Source organism: Canis lupus, chromosome 4, assembly GCF_011100685.1.
Source record: "Canis lupus familiaris isolate Mischka breed German Shepherd chromosome 4, alternate assembly UU_Cfam_GSD_1.0, whole genome shotgun sequence".
NCBI lineage: Eukaryota > Metazoa > Chordata > Mammalia > Carnivora > Canidae > Canis > Canis lupus.
In genome coordinates, this window is record NC_049225.1 from 29,794,778 (window position 1) to 29,815,433 (window position 20,656).

General features: G+C 54.5%; 1 protein-coding gene and 1 long non-coding RNA gene across 2 annotated transcripts; one reads left to right on the forward strand and one right to left on the reverse strand.

The window, feature by feature from the left end:
• Positions 1–569: 569 nt before the first annotated feature.
• Positions 570–6,990, reverse strand: LOC102155729. The gene is made up of 4 exons (XR_005358037.1): positions 6,889–6,990; positions 6,076–6,292; positions 4,038–4,154; positions 570–846 (listed from the first exon to the last, which is right to left on the reverse strand). It is a non-coding gene; the product is annotated as an uncharacterized LOC102155729 (long non-coding RNA).
• On the forward strand, positions 6,748–13,161 carry PPIF (peptidylprolyl isomerase F). The gene is made up of 6 exons (XM_038534466.1): positions 6,748–6,936; positions 8,006–8,036; positions 8,508–8,596; positions 10,302–10,398; positions 10,862–10,937; positions 12,103–13,161. Exons 1-6 carry the CDS (start codon positions 6,748–6,750, stop codon positions 12,236–12,238), a joined length of 618 nt encoding a protein of 205 aa, XP_038390394.1. The 3' UTR covers positions 12,239–13,161.
• Positions 13,162–20,656: the final 7,495 nt, after the last annotated feature.

The window sequence follows — 20,656 nt, forward strand, 5'->3', positions numbered from 1 at the left end:
AGGAAGACGCACAGCCCAGCAGAACTGGGAAACATTTCAGACTCCACATTGCTGTGGCTTCGGACAAAATCGCTTACCCTCTCTGGGTCCCCATTCCTTCGTTTGTAAGATAAGATAACTTTTACTGTGCAGGGTCCTCCTAAGGACTGGGGCAATGATTGGCAAGTGCTTAATGCAGAGCCCGGCATGGAGTCACATAGTGAGGCATCATCCCTTCCCAGAGGCCACGGAGATGCCCCGGCCCTGCTCAGGCCCACCGTCCTGAGGACTTCCTCCCAGCTCCTCTCTCACAGCCTGAATTATATGCACCCTCAGAGGAATGAGATAAAAATAGCCAGCCCACTGCACGTCTTCACCAAGACAGGGCAGCTCTGTCTCCCGGGGCCAGTTCTTTCCATCTGTGCCCCTGAGGTCTTTGCCAAGAGCAACTGATGACACAAGCCCACTGAGACAGGAGATCAATGAGTGCCTGTGTGTGGAGCAATGGGGTCAGAGCCGGCCTTTCTAGGACCCTGGTTGGAGGTGTATGAATTATCTGTTGCTGCCTAGAAAGCAACCGCAATACTGAGGAGGGGCTTAAAAGAACGAAAATTTATTTTCTCACTTTCTGGGGGGCAGATTCCAGGTGTGGTTTAGTTGCATGCTTCTGGCCCTACATCTCACAATGGGGTTGCAATAGGGCCATTGACTGGAAGGACCGTCACCCCAAGGCTCCACTGGATCTGTTGGATCTGCTTCCAAGCCCCTTCACATGGCTGTTGGCAGGCTGCACAAGATCCACATCCAGATCCCTCACGTAGTTGCTAGCCAGCCTTGGTGGCTCACCACGGGGCCGCCAGAGGCTGCCTGAGTGTCACAGCATGGTAGCCGGGGAAGAGAGAGAGAGAAAGCCCAAGTCAGAAACCACAGACGCTTTGTACCCTAGTCTTGGAAGTGACATATTCTGTTCCCTGGGAGGGAGTCATTAGGTCCAGCTCACATCCAAGGTGATGCCTCCACAGGGGCGGGCATGGGGAAAAAGGTGGAAAGAAGAAAAAAAAATCGTAACATTTTTTTGAGAGTGGAAAGAACCCAAGCCCAGTGAGCCCAGCTCAAATGCTGCCTGTTCTGTGTAGCCCTGGGCTGCCTGCCACCCTGCAACTTAAGAGTCCCAGCCTCTAGAATCTTCCATCCACTGAGCTAACAGACCAGCCCAGCCAGCCTCACGGGCTGTTCCGTGGATCAAAAGATCCAGTGGCTATGGATACACTTAAGGAAGCCCCTAAACACGGAATGCCAGTCTTGGGCAGATGGTAGTAAAAAAACAAAACAAAAACAAAAACAAAAAACAAAAAACAACACTCCTTGGGGCACCTGGGTGGCTCAGTCAGTTAAGCAGCTGACCCTTGATTTCGGTTCAGGTCCTGATCTCAGGGTCCTGGGAGGGAGCCCCGCACCAGGCTCGGCCCTCAGTGCAGAGCCTGCTCCAGATTCTCTTTTCCTCTCCCTCTGTCCCTCTCCCATGAACGCTGGCTCTCCCTCCCTCTCTCTCTAATACATAAATAAATAAAATCTTTTTTTTTTATTTTTTTTTATTTATTTATGATAGTCACAGAGAGAGAAAGAGAGAGAGGCAGAGACACAGGCAGAGGGAGAAGCAGGCTCCATGCACCGGGAGCCCGATGTGGGATTCGATCCCGGGTCTCCAGGATCGCACCCTGGGCCAAAGGCAGGCGCCAAACCGCTGCGCCACCCAGGGATCCCAATAAATAAAATCTTAAAAAAAAAAAAAACCACTCATAAACCGGCCATGGGCACACCTTAGGGCGCATATCCGCAGGGCACAGTATCATTCCCTCAAGATCACCCGTTCCACTCTGGCTGTGAGTCCTCGGCTGGCTGGGCTAGGTGGGGTGCATGCACCCATCCACCAAGGCCCCCGTGTGTCCAAAGCCCTTCACCAAGTCCTGCCCCTTAACACGGACCCTTCTGTGACAGTAGCAGCTGTTTACAGATGAGGACACTGAGGTCCCAAGAAGCCAGAGACGACCTCCCTGAGCTCATCCGTACATGTGCTTTGGTCCGAGGGTTTCCTCCCGGGTCAGGCCGCGCGGACCCCTCTCATAAAGCAGCCCCGCCCCAGCCCCTGCCCAGCACAGCACCTTACTTCAGGCGTGCGCGACATGTACCACCGTCCAAGAGCATCTTCCTTCTCCTTTGCTTTTTTTTTTTTTAAATTGTTGTACCCTCTCTTTTCCCTGTGAAAACATGCGTTTACTTTTCTGTCCAATGACCCCCGTGTCTCTAAGCCCTAGAGGAGTGGCAGGTGCACAGCAGGGTGCAGAGCAAAGCTGTGGAGTGAATGCGTGAAGTGGGGGGCTGGGTTTCCAGCAGACTTCTGCTGTCTCAAAACCCACACTTGGAGGCCCCGGGGCTGGCGGACAGCCGCCCCTTCCCCGGAGCCTGCCTCCGCGAGGCTACCCACCCTCTCCCTTTGGGGGCAGCTTCTCAGGAAGGCCTCCTCAGCCCCCAGGGCCACCCAGCTCACGCGGCCTGCAGATGTATTCAGCAAGTGAGCTCCCACCCTCCTTGCCCCGTAACCCGCAGGGGAGCTGGGGCTGGGTCGGCTCCCAGGGGCCCACAGCACCTACACACGCCACCCCGCGAGCCCGGCTCTGGAAAGGGGAGTCTCCCCAGCCCTTCCTCTTGGGCCTCCCTCTGGTCACTGTCTACCCCCCCACAACCACCAGCACCCTGGCCTGGAGGGAAACCTCCTTGCCCGCCCCCCTCCACTTCCCATCATGCTCTGCCACGGCGTGCTGGGGAACTGAGCGGCCCAGTGGTTCCCGGAAGCCCAGAGAGGCTGCTGGCTTCCAGCTGCTCCCTGGAGGCTGGGAATGCCCGGGGGAGGACCCAGAGTGCAGCCCTCCCCGTGGCCTGCTGGCAGGGTCCGACTCGCTTCCTGAGCTCTCAGCCAAGGCCTCCTCTCCCGGGCTCCCCGTCAGCCCCCATGACTGGTACCATCCTGGACCCCAGGCCCCCCAGTGGAACCAAGAGACATGAAAGCCCAGGCCTCCTTCTACCTACAGCACACTGTGCAGTGACTGATACTGGCAATGATGGCTCATGGAGACCGCCCCCCTTACCCACATCAGGGCCAATTCCCTCCCAGCCCCTCCTGGAAGGGTCTCCAGGGGCACCGTAATTGCATCCCTCACGACAGCCACCATATGCACCCCTGCCACGCACCCTGGCTGCCTGGGAGAGGCCTACTCAGTGGCACCCAAAACAGCCTGTCCCAGACTCCATCCTGTATCCCCAGGGCAAAGCTCAGGCCCGACACGTAACAGGTTCTCTGAAAACATGTCTGCTGAGCGAGGCGAGTCTTGCAGAAAGGGTCCTGGCAATGGTGAAGAGAGGGCTTCGTCCCCAGTCCTGGTACTTCCAGGCTGTGTGACCACGGGCAAGTCCCTGTCCCTCTCTGGGCTTCAGTTCTCTCATCCAGATAGCGGAGATCAGAACTTGCAAATTACTGGCCCAGAGGTACCATCTGCGTTGTGGATATGGTGTTTGTGGCTCGTTCAGTGTTTAATTTTATTTTAAAATTCCCAATGTTTAAAAATTGGGAGATTCCCATAAAACCTGAGGTTTTCAGCTTTTATTGAAAAAGGAGAAGATCTTGGCTCTACTGGGTCCCTAGTCTCACACACACAGTTGGCTGGCCGGGGCAGCAGCGGCCCCTTTACCTGGGGTGTGGACACAGCGCAGTGCCCCCTCACTCCCTAGACCTCGCCCAGTATGCTTCACTTGTGTGTGTCACTGCCCAGCCCCCGCAGGCATCCGAATTTGTCAGCCCTGAATGTCAGCATCACCTGTCTGTTCTTTGGCTCTATGACACCTAAAGGAATCCTACGGGATCCCCAGGTGACAAAAACCATTAACACCCTGGATGAGAAGCCACTTCAGCTGAGTGGAGAGAAACTGCTGTTTCTGAGGATGACACAGAGTCTATAAATAGCCTCGGAGCCAGGTGAGTACGGACACCTGCCCAGTCTCACCTGGGCCGGGAGTCCTGGAGGGCGGGGCATGCTTCCGTTCATGGCTCAGCCCAGGGAATGTCCCTCTTCCTGATGCCGCTGAGGACAGTACAGGTAGGGATGACTTCACAGTTCAGCCTGTGGAGAAGGTGGAACTTTTCTCTGGCTTGGGCAGGAAGCAGTGATGACATTTGATTTTCCAAACAGGGTAGGAGTAACACGAGTGAATGAGGCCAGTTCCCAGTCTGGGGTCCTGGGGATGGGGCCACTGCACCATCAGTGGCTCCTCTGGGCTACCCAACAACGTTAGACCTCAGCCCTGCCTCCAGGACCCCCCTGTGATTGCCCCCTACTCACACCCCAGCCTTTCAGCTTATGGTCAATATTGCATCACAGCCCTTCCTTGAAGGTAGCCCAGGCTGGCTCTGGCTCACTCCCCCTCTGGAAGCTCCTCTCCATCTTTGAGTCTCTGCCCCTCAAATGTGGTTGTCTCCAGGCTGATCCCCCAGGCGGAAGCCACCTGCTCTGTCCCTTGAGTTCCACAGTCTTCTCTGGCTAACTCCTCAGCTTCTCTCCTACTGCTTGTCCCTCTTAGTCCCGCCACCCCATTTACCAGCCCCATGATGGCAGCAAGAAGAGTCTAGTCTAAGCAAGGACTCAGACAGAGTCCTCCCCGTTCCAACACTCCAGCCCTGGGCAAGTCACCCTCCCATCTCTTAGGGCTTTCCTTCCCCATCTATGAAATGGAACTGCCTCCCATGCTATGGTGGGAAGCAGACAAAAAAAGGGCTGGGCAGGGGCTCTGAGAATGAAAAGGATTGAGTGAACGATGGCACTCAACCATCCTGGGTTAGGGCTGCTCATGCTTCCCTGGGGTGGGGGATAAGTGGAGGCCCTCCAGGAGCAGGCTTGGAGGACAACGGGGTAGCACTAATCCACCAGCATAGCTACGGACTGTGTGAGCTGAGGACCTGGAATGGACACTGGGGTGAGTCCTCTCTTCGTCTTTCAAATCTATAGTATGTAGTGATACAGTAGGGATCTGGGAGATTGCTGAGGGCCTGGATGGGGCACGGAACAAGCCGGCTTCCCACTCAGGCCTGTCCTACTTTAGGGCACGATAGTCATGAGAAAGGAGGAGCCATTCCCCAGGACCGAGTGAGGCTTCATCCTGGGCTGGAACCTGGGAAGCCTCCTGGCTCCAGGATGCAGCTGGAGCATCACTGAGTGACCAGGGTCCTCTTGGATCAGGATTAGGGAAAGGGACTGTAAACTTCTAGAAAAGGGCCAAGCCAAAACTCTCATGAGCCTAGAACCTCATGAATTTCCTTGGGCCAGTATTTTGCCATCTGACTCCTTCCCAGGAGCTGACTCAGGTCCCAGCTCAAGCCCACCTGACTCCAAGGTCCAGCCTCCACCCTCTTCTTGGGCCCCTTGGACCTCGGAGCCCCGGCAGCTGAGACCCACTGCTATCTGAGCCCTAAAGCTGAAGTAAAGATGGTCTAGACCCTGTCTATTGCTGATGCACAGTACCTAACAGTTGACACACTCCTCTCTCTCTTGTTCATTTTACCCTGGAAACAAGCAGGGTCAGGATTACCATTATATCCTTATTCTCCAGAGGGGAAACTGAGTCTCAGAGAGGTCTGAGAAGACTGGCACAGGCTGGCAGGGGAAGATCCAGGCTGCTCCTGGCCCTGGGCCATGCCTTCCTCAGTATGGGTCCTTGTTTCCCATTTGGAGCGTTCAGGTTTGCCAAGATGCTCTCCTGGGGCCCCTATTATTTACTCACTATGGGCCTCCCACACCTACCAGGTTTCTATGAAGCCCCCCTCAACCTGTGGGATAAATCCTCTTCACCACGGTCCTCAGTTCCCCTTCTCTTCCTGCCTTGCCTTTTCACTTTTCCTTGCATTGCCTATGAACTGGGCCCTGTGCTGTTACCTGCAGGTGCGTTCTTGGGGTGACAGGGGTGGGAGGGAAGCCAGCAGCTGCCAGCTGACCCAGTTGCTGGGGACCAGGCCTGTCTATGGGATTGGGGAAGGGGCATCAGACTCACCCCTGGTGGAGGGCTGGGGCCTGGCCAGAGCCTGCTGGGCACCTGCTGAGTTCCAGCGATGTGGGAAGAGGATGTGGTGTCTAGAGGCATCCGGGGACAGGGCCAGACCAGGACTAGGAGGCCTGTGGTCGCCAGGGGAGGCGTCACTCTAATCCCCCTCATCTCCTCCTCCTTTGTCTCTCACTCACGTCTCTCTTGGTCTCTCTGTCTGCAGGGCCTAAGGGGGGACAGGAGGCCTATACGGAGGGCTCAAATGTAGATTTTTGTTATATTCAAATAAAAACATATGGCTGCTCATATTTTGGAGCTGACCGCGTTTTAGCACAGTTTCCCGCTTTCTTTTTTTTTTTTGTTTTAGTGTGTCGGGGCCCTTGCAGAGTGGAACCGGCCCCCTTTTGCCAGGTCGTGCGTGTCCCCGCTGTCCCAGGCCTTGGGGGTTGCCCCAGCCGCCGGGCTGCGCTGCCCGCCGGGGCCGCCAGGGGTCGCCCGCGGCCAGGCCCGGGGGGGGCGGGGGCGGGGCCTGGGGCGGGGGCGGGGCCTCGGGGCCGGCCCGGCCCTTAAAGCGGCGGCGCGCGGCGGGGCTGCGTCTGCCTCCCGGTCGCGCGTGTCCGCGGCCGCCGTGCCCTCGGTGCCCTCGGTGCCCTCCGTGCCCTCCGTGCGACCCCGGCCGCGATGCTGGCGCTCCGCCGCGGCCCCCGCCTGCTCGGCCTGCTCCGGGGCCCGCGCGCCGCCCCGCCGCGCCTCCCCGCCGCCCGGGCCTGCAGCGGCGGCGCCCGCGACCCGCCGTCGTCCTCGGGGAACCCGCTCGTGTACCTGGACGTGGGCGCCGACGGCCTGCCCCTCGGCCGCGTGGTGCTGGAGGTGAGCGCCCTGCCTGCCCCGGGCCGCGCCGGCCGCCCCGGCGACCTCGCCCCCGCCCCGCCCCCGCCGCGGGCCTGTGTCCCCGGCCCTGGGCGGCCTCCGAGGGGGGTCGCGGGTCTCGGCACCGCGGGGCGGGGCGGGCCCGGGGCGCGGACGAGCTCAAGGTCAGGTCGGGCAGGTCGCCGGCGGGGAGAGCCCGGCCTGCAGGCGAGCGGCGGGGCCGGGGGCACGTCCTGACCGCGGGTTGGCCCGGGCCGCACCCCGACCCAGGCTGGGGGCTCGGGGTGCCCCCGCGGGCGGGAGGGCGCTCACGTGGCGGCCCTGGCGGAACCCGGAGCCCGCCCCGCCCCCTCGGTGGGACCCGCCCGCCTGCGGGCACCGGGGAGGGGCGGGGGAGGGGGGGGGAGGGGGGAGGGGGAGCGGGCAGGAGCTGGGAGGCCGCCCCGGAGGGCCCCCCTGCCCTTCACCCCAGCCCCCCCCTCCGGCTCCCGACTCACAAGGTAAGACCCAGAGCGGAGGGCGGGAAGCGCAGGTGTGGCCCTCAAGGAGCTCCCTTTTGAACCGAGACGCCCCCGTCGGGCTCAGCGTCCTCTTCTGGAGGATGGAGACGAGACCACCCTCCTTGCTCCCGTCTGTTTGAGCGGTTCCCGCCTGGGTTCTGGAAGCTGGGAGGCGAGAGCCGGGCTTACCCCCCCCACACTCCCCTGCCTCTCTCTAAGCCTGTTTCGCTTCAAGGCCTTGGGGCGCTTGGACTGGCTCCTGGGGGGGCCAGAGCCCCCACCCCCTCCCGGTGTGCTGGGGGCCCAGCTGCAGAGCTGCACCAGTTCCATCCCCTGGGAGCAGGCCCCCTGGGAGCAGGCCGGGGTGGCACTGTCTTCTCTAGCCATAGATAAGGAACCCGCGGCTGCCTCCTCCCAGCCTGGGTGCAGGAAATGACCGGCCAGAGGAAGGCTGGGAGCGCCGCCCATGGAAGGGGCTCTTGGGCCACTGGGATTGGGTGGTGAGGAGGTTCCTCCGTCACCTGCCTCCACACTGACCACCTATTCGTGTCCCTGGTCTCTCCCCACAGCTGAAGGCCGATGTCGTCCCAAAGACGGCAGGTAAGACGGGGTTTGGGGCCCTTCTGAGTCTGGTCTAGATGGAAGAGAGGGGCCAGGTGGGGAGGATGGCGAGAGGAGTCGGGCACAGAGACCCAGCACCAGATGGGCGTTCCAGAGAACGTGAAGCTCGGCCGCTGGGTACCCGGGCAGCTCTCTGCGCCCCTCTGCCCTGCAGTCCAAAACAGCCTTGCAACTGGTAGAAACACCTGTAAATTTCCATGGGGACATCTTCCTCCCTCCCGGTGCCCAATGGGGCAGGGTGGTGGCTCCGTGGCCCGGGGACTCCATGCCGGGAGCATGTGCTTGGACACCAGGACACTGAGCTTTGAGAACATGACTTGTCCCGGGTCGCCCAGCCAGAGCAGGCCCCGGGGAGCGGGAGTGGGGGTGGGAGGGGGAAGGGGTGCTGGCTAGAAGGAGGCGCGCCCCTCAGCCTGGCCCTGCTGACCTGCCTCTTCCTTCAACCCTCAGAGAACTTCAGAGCCCTGTGTACCGGGGAGAAGGGCTTCGGCTACAAAGGTTCTAGCTTCCACAGAGTGATTCCGTCCTTCATGTGCCAGGTACTGCGGCCCTGTCTGCCTCGGTGCCTCCTCTGTGAAGTGGGGGGTGATGATGGCGGGGACGACCTTGTATGGTGGTTGTGAGGCCACCTGGGTGCGAGGAGATGCCGGATGGACGGGGCGGGTGACTGTCTGGGCCTGTCTTCTCGCCCAGAGTTGGTGGAGCTCATGTGGGCGGCCGTAGCTTCCCTGCCCTGGCAGTTGAGCGACAGGATGGCCTGGCTGGCGGAGCTGTGGGGGGCGAGCGGACACGGAGGCCCCGATGTGCATGGGGACGGGTGGGGAGGGGGGGGACGGTCAGGCTTTGGAGGACCACATCCCCCATGTGTCCCACTGAGTGCTTGGCGTGCTTGGAGTGGAAGAGGGGGAGGAGGAGGGAGGGAGAGAGACAGCACTGACAAGAACACACAGGTCTGGACCCGGAACTTCGACACCAGGGCCTCTTTCTCAGTTACTTGAATGTTCTTCAGTCACGTGTGCTGCATGTTTTTAAAAAACACCAGTATCGCTGTGTCGGAAGTTTTGGGATAGAAGTGGACAGCGAGAACTTCCCGAGGGTCAGGACCCCGCTGACAGGGCTTGGTGTCTTGAGGCCAGCAGACTGTAGAGGCAGGGCATGAGTGTCATGACCTCTGTGAGACCCGCCAGCCCAGAATGTTCTCTCCCCCATTCCCTCCACTCAGGCCTAGGGCCGCCCTCATATTGTGAGGGGCGGTGGGCTGGGGCTCGGCCTGGGCCTGCTGATGGGGCGAATGAGGTGAACACAGGGGCGGGAGGGGAGGTTGTGGCAACGTGGACAGGTCTGGCCAAGCCTGTGGCTCTCTGCTGCCCCCAGCTCTGCCCAAGGGGCTGTCCTGAGCCAGGTTAGGGTCTTCCTCTGAATAGCAGCAGGCGGGCCAGGGCGCTTCCCAGGCTGGCAGGCTCCCTGGGGCATGAACTGGTCCCAGGAGGCCCAGGGCAGGGTTTTGAATCAGGCGCACCTGGGGACAGCCTGCTGGCATTTAGGTCTGGCTGGTCAGGTCACTCCTGTCACCCGAGGAGCACAGCTCAGGAACACAGCCATGAGGCCTTGGCCAGGGGCTGGGGCTGGGGCGCCTCTGGCCACAGCTTCCTGTGAAGCCTCAGGCTGGAGTGAGGAAGGATCCCAGGCCTGGGCAGGTGGGGGGGTAGAGTGGGGGCAGATGGATACGCCATCCTGGGTCTGCAAGGTATAGGGAGGCCACCTGGCTGGTGAGGAAGGAGATGCCGGGCAGGCAGTGGGGCTCAGCCTAGGGAACTGGCTCTCTGGCAGCTGCCGCTCCCCCCCACAGAGCAGCCTTGGGAACAGGGACCCCTGGCCACCTCCCTGTCTCCCCTCCAAGAGTTGCAGGTAGAAAATTCTAGGTCACTACCTATGAATCTTCTCAGAATGGCCATTAGATCCTTTAAGAATCATTTAAAAACTTGCCTGGATAAAAAAAAAGTGAATCGTTTGGAAGGTAGGGAAGTTATTCATGGCCAAAAATATTTAAGCTTTTATTTTTTCTTACTTTCTTTGTTTTTTAATTAGTCCGTACATCCCTGGATGTTTTTTGACCCCCTGGCGTGCAGGGCTGCCGGCTGGGTGGGCCCTGGGTGGGTTGGGGGGCTCCCTCCCAGCGCCGGGGCAGCACCCCCGCGGCCAGCTCAGGGTGGCAGCTGCTCAGGAGGTGCTCTGTGCTCGCAGGCGGGCGACTTCACCAACCACAATGGCACCGGGGGAAAGTCCATCTATGGAAGCCGCTTTCCTGATGAGAACTTCACGCTGAAGCACGTGGGGCCAGGTGAGCGAGCCTGCGGTTCCCCGGTCCGGACGCCCTGAGCTCTGGGCCGGCGTTTGCAGCCTGGTGACTGATTTCCCAGAACCTGGTGATGCCCCTTCCCTCCTTCTACCCTCCTGGTCGGGGTGTTGGTTCTCCTGGAGCTTTTTCATGCCAAAATAGAAATAAGCCTTCCTTGGAGAAACTGCTAGAGAACGCCTTTGGGCAAAAGCCAGTGTCGGTTCACATTTAAGACCCAAGGTGCAGTTCGCAGAAACGTGGAGGTCGGGGTGCACAAGTCCCTCCCATTCCAGTCTCCACCATGGATCACGGGACGGGCCCTGGGGAGCTGTCGAGCGCTGGGCCCTGCTTGTCCTCGCCAGGCTCCAGGACCTCAGACCCAGCCGTCCCTGCCGTGGCGTGAATGACTTCCCAGGCGGGAGGTGCCTCCTGGTGCAGCGTGGCTCACTCCTGCTTGTTTTTGCAGGTGTCCTGTCCATGGCAAATGCAGGCCCCAACACCAACGGCTCCCAGTTCTTCATCTGCACCGTGAAGACGGACTGGTGAGTCCCCACGCCTGACTCCAGGCCCTCTGGGAAGGAGGAGGATGCAGCTGGAAGAGGGTTGATGTGCTTCCGGGGGAAGGTGGTGTGAGACCGGACCGTGCTCTGGGACAGAGGCTCTCACCCGGGCTATGTGTCCGTCCGTATGGGAGAAAGACGAAGTGCATAAAAGGAATGAGGGAGGATTCGGGTCGTTCTTAGAACCGTGTCTTTGTTAGGTCTCTGCTGCTGCGTGTGCACATGCACACACCATGGGCTTTTACCAAATACATCTGGGACAGGCTGCAGAGCTTCTCAGGCCTCAGGGTGGCCTGTGGTGAAAGCCTGTTTGCTTGCTTTAACATGTTGTTCTGGCCTTGAGCTTGGAGCACACCTCTGGCCCACACGCCTGTGGATTTTAGGGATGTCTTCCCTGGCACATTTCCTGTTACCTCGTAAGTTCGTCTGTCCAAAGTCCCCTGTGTCCTAACCCTGAGGCACATGGGGTTGAGGGGACAATAGTTGACCAAGAGATAAGACTTATTAAAGTCCATTTCCTAGGACTCCAGGGAGACCTGAGTGGCAGATGGATACTAGCTGTCGCTGACCCCAAGCCAAGAGGGACACGGGTGTCAGGGCAGGTCGTTGCTGGCTCTGGGCTCCTTCTGTGGAACCCCTGATAGATCCTGCGGTTCTGCCCTTGGCTGGATCCAGAGTTGGCCTTGCTGGCACCAGACTAGACTGCTTTTGGGTTCTTGGAACTCTCTCAGATTGGGACTTGTGATCTTGGCTCTCACCTTGCCACGCATGACCACGAAGATGGTTCCATTTACACGCACCTCTTGTTTCTTGAGAGTAGCTTGATACCCTGTGATCTCCGTGGGCAGAACAAGAATAATTCACTTTTCATAGATGAGGTTACCAGGATCCAGGTTAAGCGGCCCAGGGCAAGGTCACACGGCATGTGAGACAGAATGTGCCCTGGAAGGGAGGGATCCCCTGGTGCGTTTTTGGGGAGTTCAGCGAAGCTTGATGCCGGAGCTTTGGGGGTGGGTCCAGATTTTCAGTGTGAGTCCCTGTCAGAGTTGCTAAATAGCTAAATTGATGAATAGTTCCATGACTGAGGGACCATGATGACGTTGGCGGACACTGCACTACTCTTATTCGTACTTGACTCCCCTCACAGGTTGGATGGCAAGCATGTTGTGTTTGGCCACGTCAAAGAGGGCATGGACGTAGTGAAGAAAATAGAATCTTTCGGTTCCCGGAGTGGGAAGACGTCCAAGAAGATCATTATCACAGACTGTGGCCAACTGAGCTAACCTGCCCCGGCCAGGGCGCAAGGGTGGTTGCAGCTGCACTGGTGTTGACTCACCTGGACGGCCGCCTTGGGCCCCAGCAAAGGTGCCCCGTCAAGTCGCCTGTGCTCGTTCTACCATCAGTGTGTCTTTGAGGAAGGCCTCTCTAGGATGTCACATCTCCACAGGGCCCAGCACACTGCCTCCCATGTCCACCCTTCCTCACACCCCATTTCAAGACCCTGGTCGTGAACACGATGTCACCGTTCCTCATCAGGCCTTCTCCGTGACCCCCCAGCCCAAGTTCACCTGTGCCTCTCATCAGGCCTTCTCTGTGACCCCCCAGCCCAAGTACACCTGTGCCTTGGATGTGGAAGCAGCGATGGCTTAGCTTTAGGGACGGGTTCCTGCCTTTTCCTCGGCCAGGGCCAGGAAAGCCAGCCGCTGTAAACAGGCCATTATAGCTGTTCAGTGGTACCTTCGAATCAGAATAATTTAATGCACGAGGTTGCCCCGAGATGAAGCTGTGACATTAACTACCCTGTGCCGTCATATGACCTCAGTTGGCGGCAGAAGCCATGGGAACCCAGAGCTTGGCCTTCGGAACATTATCGGGGCTTTTGTGAAGGGTCCTTGGCCCTGGCATTTTCTCCCGGCCTCTGTGAATCCCACTGGTTTGCTGCTGTGGTTTTTGAGGAGAGTCTGGGGGGAGGGAGGAGAGAAGCAGACAAACCTGGGAATAAACCCACTGCAAGCTGTGCCTAGTTGGTGAAGTGGTGAAAAATGGAAATGGCCCACACATGCCGGGGGCTCTGGAGGAAAGTAATTGTGTATTTTCGGAAGGGCTTTGATTTATCTGTGTTTAATGTACTGATTATGTATATAATTCACTTTTGGGACATTTGTGTTCACTTGAAATGTGAAAATAAATCCTATTTTCTATAGAAGACTGTGTGGTGTCTGGTGGTCTTAGGAAGCAGTGTTTATAACTCCAGGATTTGGAGCCAACTTTTATTTATTTATTTTTAAGATTTTATTTATTTATTCGTGAGAGACACAGAGAAAGAGAGAGAGGGACACAGGCAGAGGGAGAAGCAGGTTCCCTGCAGGGAACCTGACGGTGGGACTCGATCCAGAGTCTCCAGGATCACGCTCTGGGCTGAAGGCGGCGCTAAACCGCTGAGCCACCCGGGCTGCCCTGGAGCCAACTTTTACTGGCGTTACCACACATGGGTCCGGGGCTCTGCTGAGGGTTTTTACCCGGATGATCTCACGTAATCAGTCCAACCAAGGATGTACTGTTGTCATCCTCATAGACGAGATGGGCCCAGACAAAGGATCTTAGCACCCACAGCCTGTCAGTGAGCACTGGCTCCCCACCCCATCCCCCGAATCACAGCTCCCTGTCCTAGTGACCCCGAGTCTGTTTTGGGGGCTGGCTCACAGAGTGGGGAGAGGCAGATGCGATCCATGTAAAGGGCACAGTGTGGGGCCTGGCTCGTCTTTTTAATATACACTCCGGAGTCCTAGGGCTGATGAGATCTCCCATGTGTCAGAGTCTTAGACAAGCATCTGTGATCATCTCCAGTTAGGTGTGGACTTGACTCTCCTAGATTTGCCACTCACATTGGGGATTCTAGATGATTCTGAGTCAACAGGGAAGGCAGATTGGAGTGGGAGAGCGGGATTCAGAACTGAAATGGCCAGAGATGGCACAGTTTGAATAATAGAATAATCACATTCTTTTTTTTTTTAATAATCACATTCTATTCACAATACGAATGGAATTATTTCACCTTGGGATTCCCAGAGTCTAATGGTGTGTGCTGCCTGTCATTCTGAGGTCACAGTGGCCACAGTTGGGTCATTTGGAGGCTTTCTATGATGTCAGTCTCCAGAGTTTAGCTGCATGGGCAGGGAGCTCAGCTGGCTTAACAGTTTTCTTAAGAAAGTCTTAAGAGATTATGCCTGGGTGCCTCAGCGGTTGAGTGTCTGCGCTTGGCCCAGGGCGTGATCCTGGAGTCCTGGGATCGAATCCCACATCAGGCTCCCTATAGGGAGCCTGCTTTTCCCTCTGCCTGTGTCTCTGCCTCTCTCTCTCTCTGTCTCTCATGAATAAATAAATAAAATCTTAAAAATTCTTAAGAGCCGTAGGGGTTCTCAGAACAAGGGGGAGACAAGGAACATGGGCCCCCAACCCCTATCTTCAATCAGATACCCTCTTTTTTCTTGTTGGGGCTCTATAAGGGGTCTCATGTGAAGAATGGGATCTTGAGCCCAACGGTAATCATGATAATGGTGATAATAATTGGTGATTACTCATCCAGTCCAGTGTTTTACAGATGGGTGAACTAAGGCCCCGAGTGGGGTCACGATGCCCCAGGTGACCCTGTGAGTTAGTTGGCAGAGCAGAGGCTAGAACTCGGATGCACCGATCCAGAGGGCTCCTGGTCAGGGGTCTCTCCCAGTGCACGGGCCCCTTGGTCCTCAGACCCCCACATCCAGAGCTCTTGTGATTGCTGAGGTCAAAGCCACAACTGCGTCTCTAGAGCTTTCTCCTGACCTCTGAGGACTCTCGGGAAGCAGCGGTGCTGTTAACAAGTGTGAGGGGCAGTCCCTTGAGTTGGGACCTGCTGGCCCGTGGTGATTTCTGGCAAGTCTCAGGGTCTCAGCGCCTGGGGGGCTTGCATTGACTTCACAGAGCCATTCTCTTTCCGTGAGAGGGGGTGAGTGTGTGTGTGTGTGTGTGTGTGTGTGTGTGTGCCTCCATCCAGAGGAGTGTGGTGGGAGGCAGGAGACAGGAATGCAAGAATTGTCTAAAAACAGGGTTTCCTGAAGATGAGGCCACTCGCTCCACTGGCCAGCTCCCTTCTAAGCACCCAGCTCAAGGGCCTGGGCCTGATCTTACTGGATAAAGCGGGAGCCTGAGATGCAGATAAGAGGGTGACTTGCTGGCACGTGGCACCTGGTGCCTGAATGAAGGCGTGAGTCATCCACGTGCTCTCAGATGTAGTCATGTGACACATGGAAGCACAATGTGTTTAAATGTCTGGAATATCATTTTCCTGAGACAACACATGATAAACTTTTCAAAATGACTTCACCGAGTATGACATGCATATAACAAAAGTCATGCATTTTAAGTGTACCCCTCGGTCACTTCTGATAAATTCACACACCAAGTGAAGTTATACAATATTCCCATCTCTCCAGAAAGCCACCCCCATGTGCCTTCCCAGGCCACCACCACTGCATCCTGTCACTGTAGATGACTCTTGCCTGTTCTAGGACTTGGTATATGTGGAGTCATGCAAGATTTGCTTGCTGTGCCTGACTCCTTTCATGGAGCATGTGTGAGAACAGAGGAGAATTTAACCCCCTTCTGGGCTCTAGCAGGTTGCTCCATGAAAAGGAATGTCTGTAAATGTTTCCCAGGTCCGATGAGGCCGGAAGCAATGCTTCTAGGAATCCTGGGGTGCCGGCAAAGCATGCAGAGTCCTGGGCCATACCTGAGACCTATTGGATATAAAACTCTGTGGGGAGGATCTAGGAATCTGAATTTTAAAATAGTAATTCTGAAGGTTGAGAATTTGAGCATAGGCCTGCAGGAGCGAGGGGGCAAGACTCAAAAGGAAACCACTAGACCACTAGCGTCATTGGTTACTTCTGGAACGCTTTTTGGTGGAAGCTCTGGGAATCTGGAGCAAGCCCTCTACCTATAAAGAGCTCTTGGATGGTGACGGGGAGCGGCCAGTTCAGTCCAAGCTTTGTGGGCTGTTGCTCTTGCACAGCGCTGGCGAACGTGGCTTCCCAATGCCTCAGCTTGGTGGGGAGGTGCCTTTGAGGGGAGGACCTCTGGGTGGTGGCCTCAGCTTTTCCTTCATCATCAGGAGAAGGTCTGGCTTGAGTGGGTCCAGACTGGATAGCATTTCTCAGTGAGGGGTTTCTGGGAGCCAGAAGTCAGCGGGTGTCCAGGGCCACGGGAACAGAGTGGGTGGAGAGAGTCCTGGTGCTACTGAGCCTCCCAGAGCAGTCTCAGCCTTAAGAGGCTTTCCAGAATTGTGGTGGTACAATTATTATTATTTTTATTTTTAAAGATTTTATTTATTTATTCATGAGAGACACACACAGAGAGAGAGAGGCAGAGACAGAGGCAGAGGGAGAAGCAGGCTCCATGCAGGGAGCCCGACATGGGACTCAATCCAGGGTCTCCAGAATCACGCCCTGGGCTGAAGGTGGCACTAAACTGCTGAGCCACCCAGGCTGCTCTATTATTATTTTTATTAACGTTATGGTGGTTAATTTTATATGTCAACTTGACTGGGCCATGGGGTGCCCACACATTTGGTCAAGCATTATACTGGGTGTGCCTGTGAGGATGTTTCTGGAGGAGATTAACATTTCCAGTTGGTAGCCTGATTAAAGCAGATTGCCGTCCTAGGTGTGGATGGGCCTCATTCAACTGAGGATAGAACTAAAGGTTGAGTAAGAGGAACTCCTCCTGCCTAACTGTGCTGGAACATTAACCTTCTGCCTCCCAACTGAAACATCTCCTCTTCAGGCACCTGGCGTGATGCATCTGTCTTGGGATCAGGTCATGATCCTAGGGCCCTGGGATTGAGCCCCGCATCGAGCTCCCAGCTTGGCAGTGAGTTTGCTTCTCCAGCTTCCTGTCCTGTGAGCTTTCTCAATTTCTCTCAAATAAATGAATAAATAAATAAATAAAATCAAGAAAGAAAGAAAGAAAGAAAGAAAGAAAGAAAGAAAGAAGAAAGAAAGAAAGAAAGAAAGAAAGAAAGAAAGAAAGAAAGAAAGAAAGAAAGAAAGAAAGAAAGAAAGAAAAGAGAGGGAGGGAGGGAGGGAGGGAGGGAGGGAGGGAGGGAGGAAGGAAGAAAGAAAGAAGAAAGAAAGAAAGAAAAATGGAGTTTTTCTTTTCCTGGTTTTCAGCCTTTGGACCTGGCGTGGAACTACACCAACATCTCTCCTGGGTCCCCAGCTTGCCAACTGCAGACCTTGGAACTCCTCGGCCCCCATAATTGGGTGAGCCAATTCCTTTTTTTTTTTTTTTTGTCGAGCCAATTCCTTATAATAAATCTTGTTCTTTATTTATATAGATAAACACACACACTATTGGTTCACTTTCTTCAAAGAGTCCTGGCTCATCTTTTCCTTTTTGCTTATAAAACCAACATACACTGGTAAAAATTCAAATGCTACATATACATATATATAATATAGAGAATTTAAATGACCCATAACCCTATTATGTTAATAGTATGGGTTTCTGCATTTGCTTAGGATATAGAACGCTGCAAAAAAACAAACAAACAAACAAACAAACAAAAACGTTCCCACCCCAACAATAATAATAAGGTGGATAAAATATAAAGTCATGCCTTTTCTCGAGTTCATCAGAAAGGCAACTAGGTAATCTGAGTTCCAAGGAGAGAGGACAGCCAAACCACCTGGCATGTAGCAGAGGCCTGCAGAAAGATGCGGCCTCAAAACAAGCGAGTACGATGAAATCCAGTAAAATTTTATTGAATTGTTCAGGCGAAGAAGGGACTAATTTGTCTGGAATGCCGAGGGCCCGTCCACACAAAGCAAGTTCACATTTGCTTGCAGGATCTTGTCCCCAGGCCTCCACTGGCTGCTCAGGAGAGAGGCCTAAGCCGGGCCTTGCTGCCGAGGGCTGGCAGGAAGTGCTCTTCAGCTCCTGGCATGCAGCCTTGCTCACTTCCTTGGATCCTCTCCTATGAAGCAAAATTCTCACTCCACTAGGGAAAGGACCATACCCCCTTCGTCCCCAGGAAGAAGTAAAATCTCACCCTGCCCCAGGGAAAAGCTAAGGAAAACATCCTCTAACGCCGTGGGAGGGGCAAGAAACCATCCAGGGCCCAAGAACCCATTCCAATACCAACTGGAAATCAACCACTACTGGGGAGGAACGAATGCACACTCAAGACATGCCTAAGACTGAAGCCAGGCTGGGATAACATGCGCCCACCCCAAGCACAATTGGCCGCTGCTACAGCAATCAGCACCAGTGGGACTCTGCGGGTAAGACCTGCAACGACAAAACCCAGACCCAGCTCAGCTCCTGACTATCAGCTAATTCCCTGCAATAGACCCGAAACAAAGAGCAGCACGCCCATCGCCCAGAGTGCACCCTACACCGCTGTCTCTTCTCTGGTACAAATAATGTTCAGCATTCAAGGAGAAAACACTGTTAACAAATAAAGCCGTCAACTGAATCAGACTTGGATATAACCCTCCCAGATGGGACTTTAAAAGAACTGTGATTAATATGTCGAAGCATCTAGGAGGAAAGATGGACACCATGCATGAACAGATGGGGACTAATTTTAGCAGAGAGAAACTGTAAGAAAGAGTCTAGCAGAGAAACTACAAGGAAAAAAAAAAATATATATATATACCCCAAAACGACATCAGGAATGGAGAAGTCCTTGGACGAGCTCAAAAGTAAAAGCAGCACAGTGGAGGAATATATCTGATTTGCTGAAGGATTATAGGTGTGGCACCAATGTACAATCAAGAAAAGGAAGAACAGATAAATTAGACCTCGTTTTAATTAAAGTTAAAAATGTTTGTGCTGCGGAGGGATGGCACCAGGAGAGTGAAAAACAGCCCACCCAATGGGAGAGACTAATTGTTGATGCTACGATATAAAATAGTCCAACTGCTTTGGAAACAGTCTGGCACTTCCTCAGGCGACTATACACACAGCTCCCATGTGACCCAGCAATTCCACTCCGCGGCGGACACCGGAGAGAAATGAATGTCAGCACAACGACTGCTGTGCAAATGCTTATAGGACCGTTATTGATAACAGTCGAAAGGGGGAAACAACCCAAATGTTCATCAATGAGCAAATGGATCGAAAGTGGTATATCCACACAGTGGAATATGATTTGGTTCTAAAAAGGAATGAGGCATGCTCCAACCTGGGTGAAGCTTGAAAATATTATCCTGAGTGAGAGAAGCCAGTCACAGGAGACCACAAACTATATGATTTCATTCATATGAAATATTCAGAACAGGAAAATCTATAGAGACAGACAGTGGATTAGTGATTGCCTAGGCTGACGGGGTAGGTGGCGGTGGGGGCGTGGTAAGTGGGTGACAGGTAAAGTATATGAGGTTTCTTAATGGGATGATGAAAATCTAAAACAGACTGTTCTGGTGATTGCATGTATTTGTGCACATACTAAAAAACATCGAGTTGTGCACTTTAAATGGACGATTTGTATGACATGTGAACCACAGTTCAGTAAACACGCTTAAAAATATACATTGGCAAAGTCTCATAATTCTTTGGGTGTATGATCTGTTTTCTCTGGAGTCCTCTCGTTCCTCTGGAAAATGCTGAGATTTGACCTAGTTATGGGAGCGGTGGTGGTGGGTCTTGGGCATTGCCTTTGAAAGCATCTGCCCCAGATGAAGCGCTCACAGTGTGTGCAAGCAAAGAGGCCGTTCCCCTCTGACACAGAAGGGCGAGCTACTTCCACTGGCAAGGGGGGGATGGAATGGCGTGAGGGTTCAAGTTGTTAGTTTTATTTGGATACAACCAGATGTCCCCACTACCAATTTCAGGATCCCATTCTTTCTCTCTCTTTTTTTTTTTTTTAAAGGGATTGAGATCCCTTTTTTTTTTTTTTTTTAATTTTTATTTATTTATGATAGGCACACAGTGAGAGAGAGAGAGGCCGAGACACAGGCAGAGGGAGAAGCAGGCTCCATGTACCAGGAGCCCGAAGTGGGACTCGATCCCCGGTCTCCAGGATCGTGCCCTGGGCCAAAGGCAGGCACCAAACCGCTGCGCCACCCAGGGATCCCCATTCTTTCTCTTTTACGTGAAAGACTTAGTGAGACTATGAATTTAAACGAATTTAAACTACGAATTGAAATTTAATTCAGCAACCTACACAATTGAATTTTTGTTTGATTTTAAGTTATCAGTCTAGTGTCTGTAAGAAATGAGAGAATCTTTTTAGAGTCGTCATGGAAGCTTTCCGGTTCTTGACCAGAACTTAAAGTGAGAATTTGTCATTTTCATTTGGTAAACAGTCAAGCATGCTCAAAGTAATTCATCCCATGTCACACTTATGGTCATCATTACTGCTGTAATAGTCAAGTGGGGCATGCCAAGACATGCTTCTCTTGTCACTTAACCACAGGAGATAATGTGATTAATTGTGATGTCACTACATTCCATGCATTACCAGCATGCCATTTCCCACTGGCAGGTAGTTCAGTGATGCCTTCAAGCCCAAGGACACAGCCAAACAAATTTCTAAATCCCACCTTTGTGGGTTATCTCCTACGACCACTGGCCAGTGTCAATTCTATATAGGTCAGGGGCCAAGCAGAGGACAGAAACGACACAATAATTCTAACAGGGAAAGTTGAATATAAAATGTA

Bases quoted from the DNA above. Each gene is read 5' to 3' on its own strand.
- PPIF (XM_038534466.1), top strand. From the start codon at position 6,748: ATGCTGGCGCTCCGCCGCGGCCCCCGCCTGCTCGGCCTGCTCCGGGGC. The intron at 6,937-8,005 runs GTGAGCGCCCTG...CTCTCCCCACAG, and splicing joins TCGGCCGCGTGGTGCTGGAG to CTGAAGGCCGATGTCGTCCC. The intron at 8,597-10,301 runs GTACTGCGGCCC...CTGTGCTCGCAG, and splicing joins TTCCGTCCTTCATGTGCCAG to GCGGGCGACTTCACCAACCA.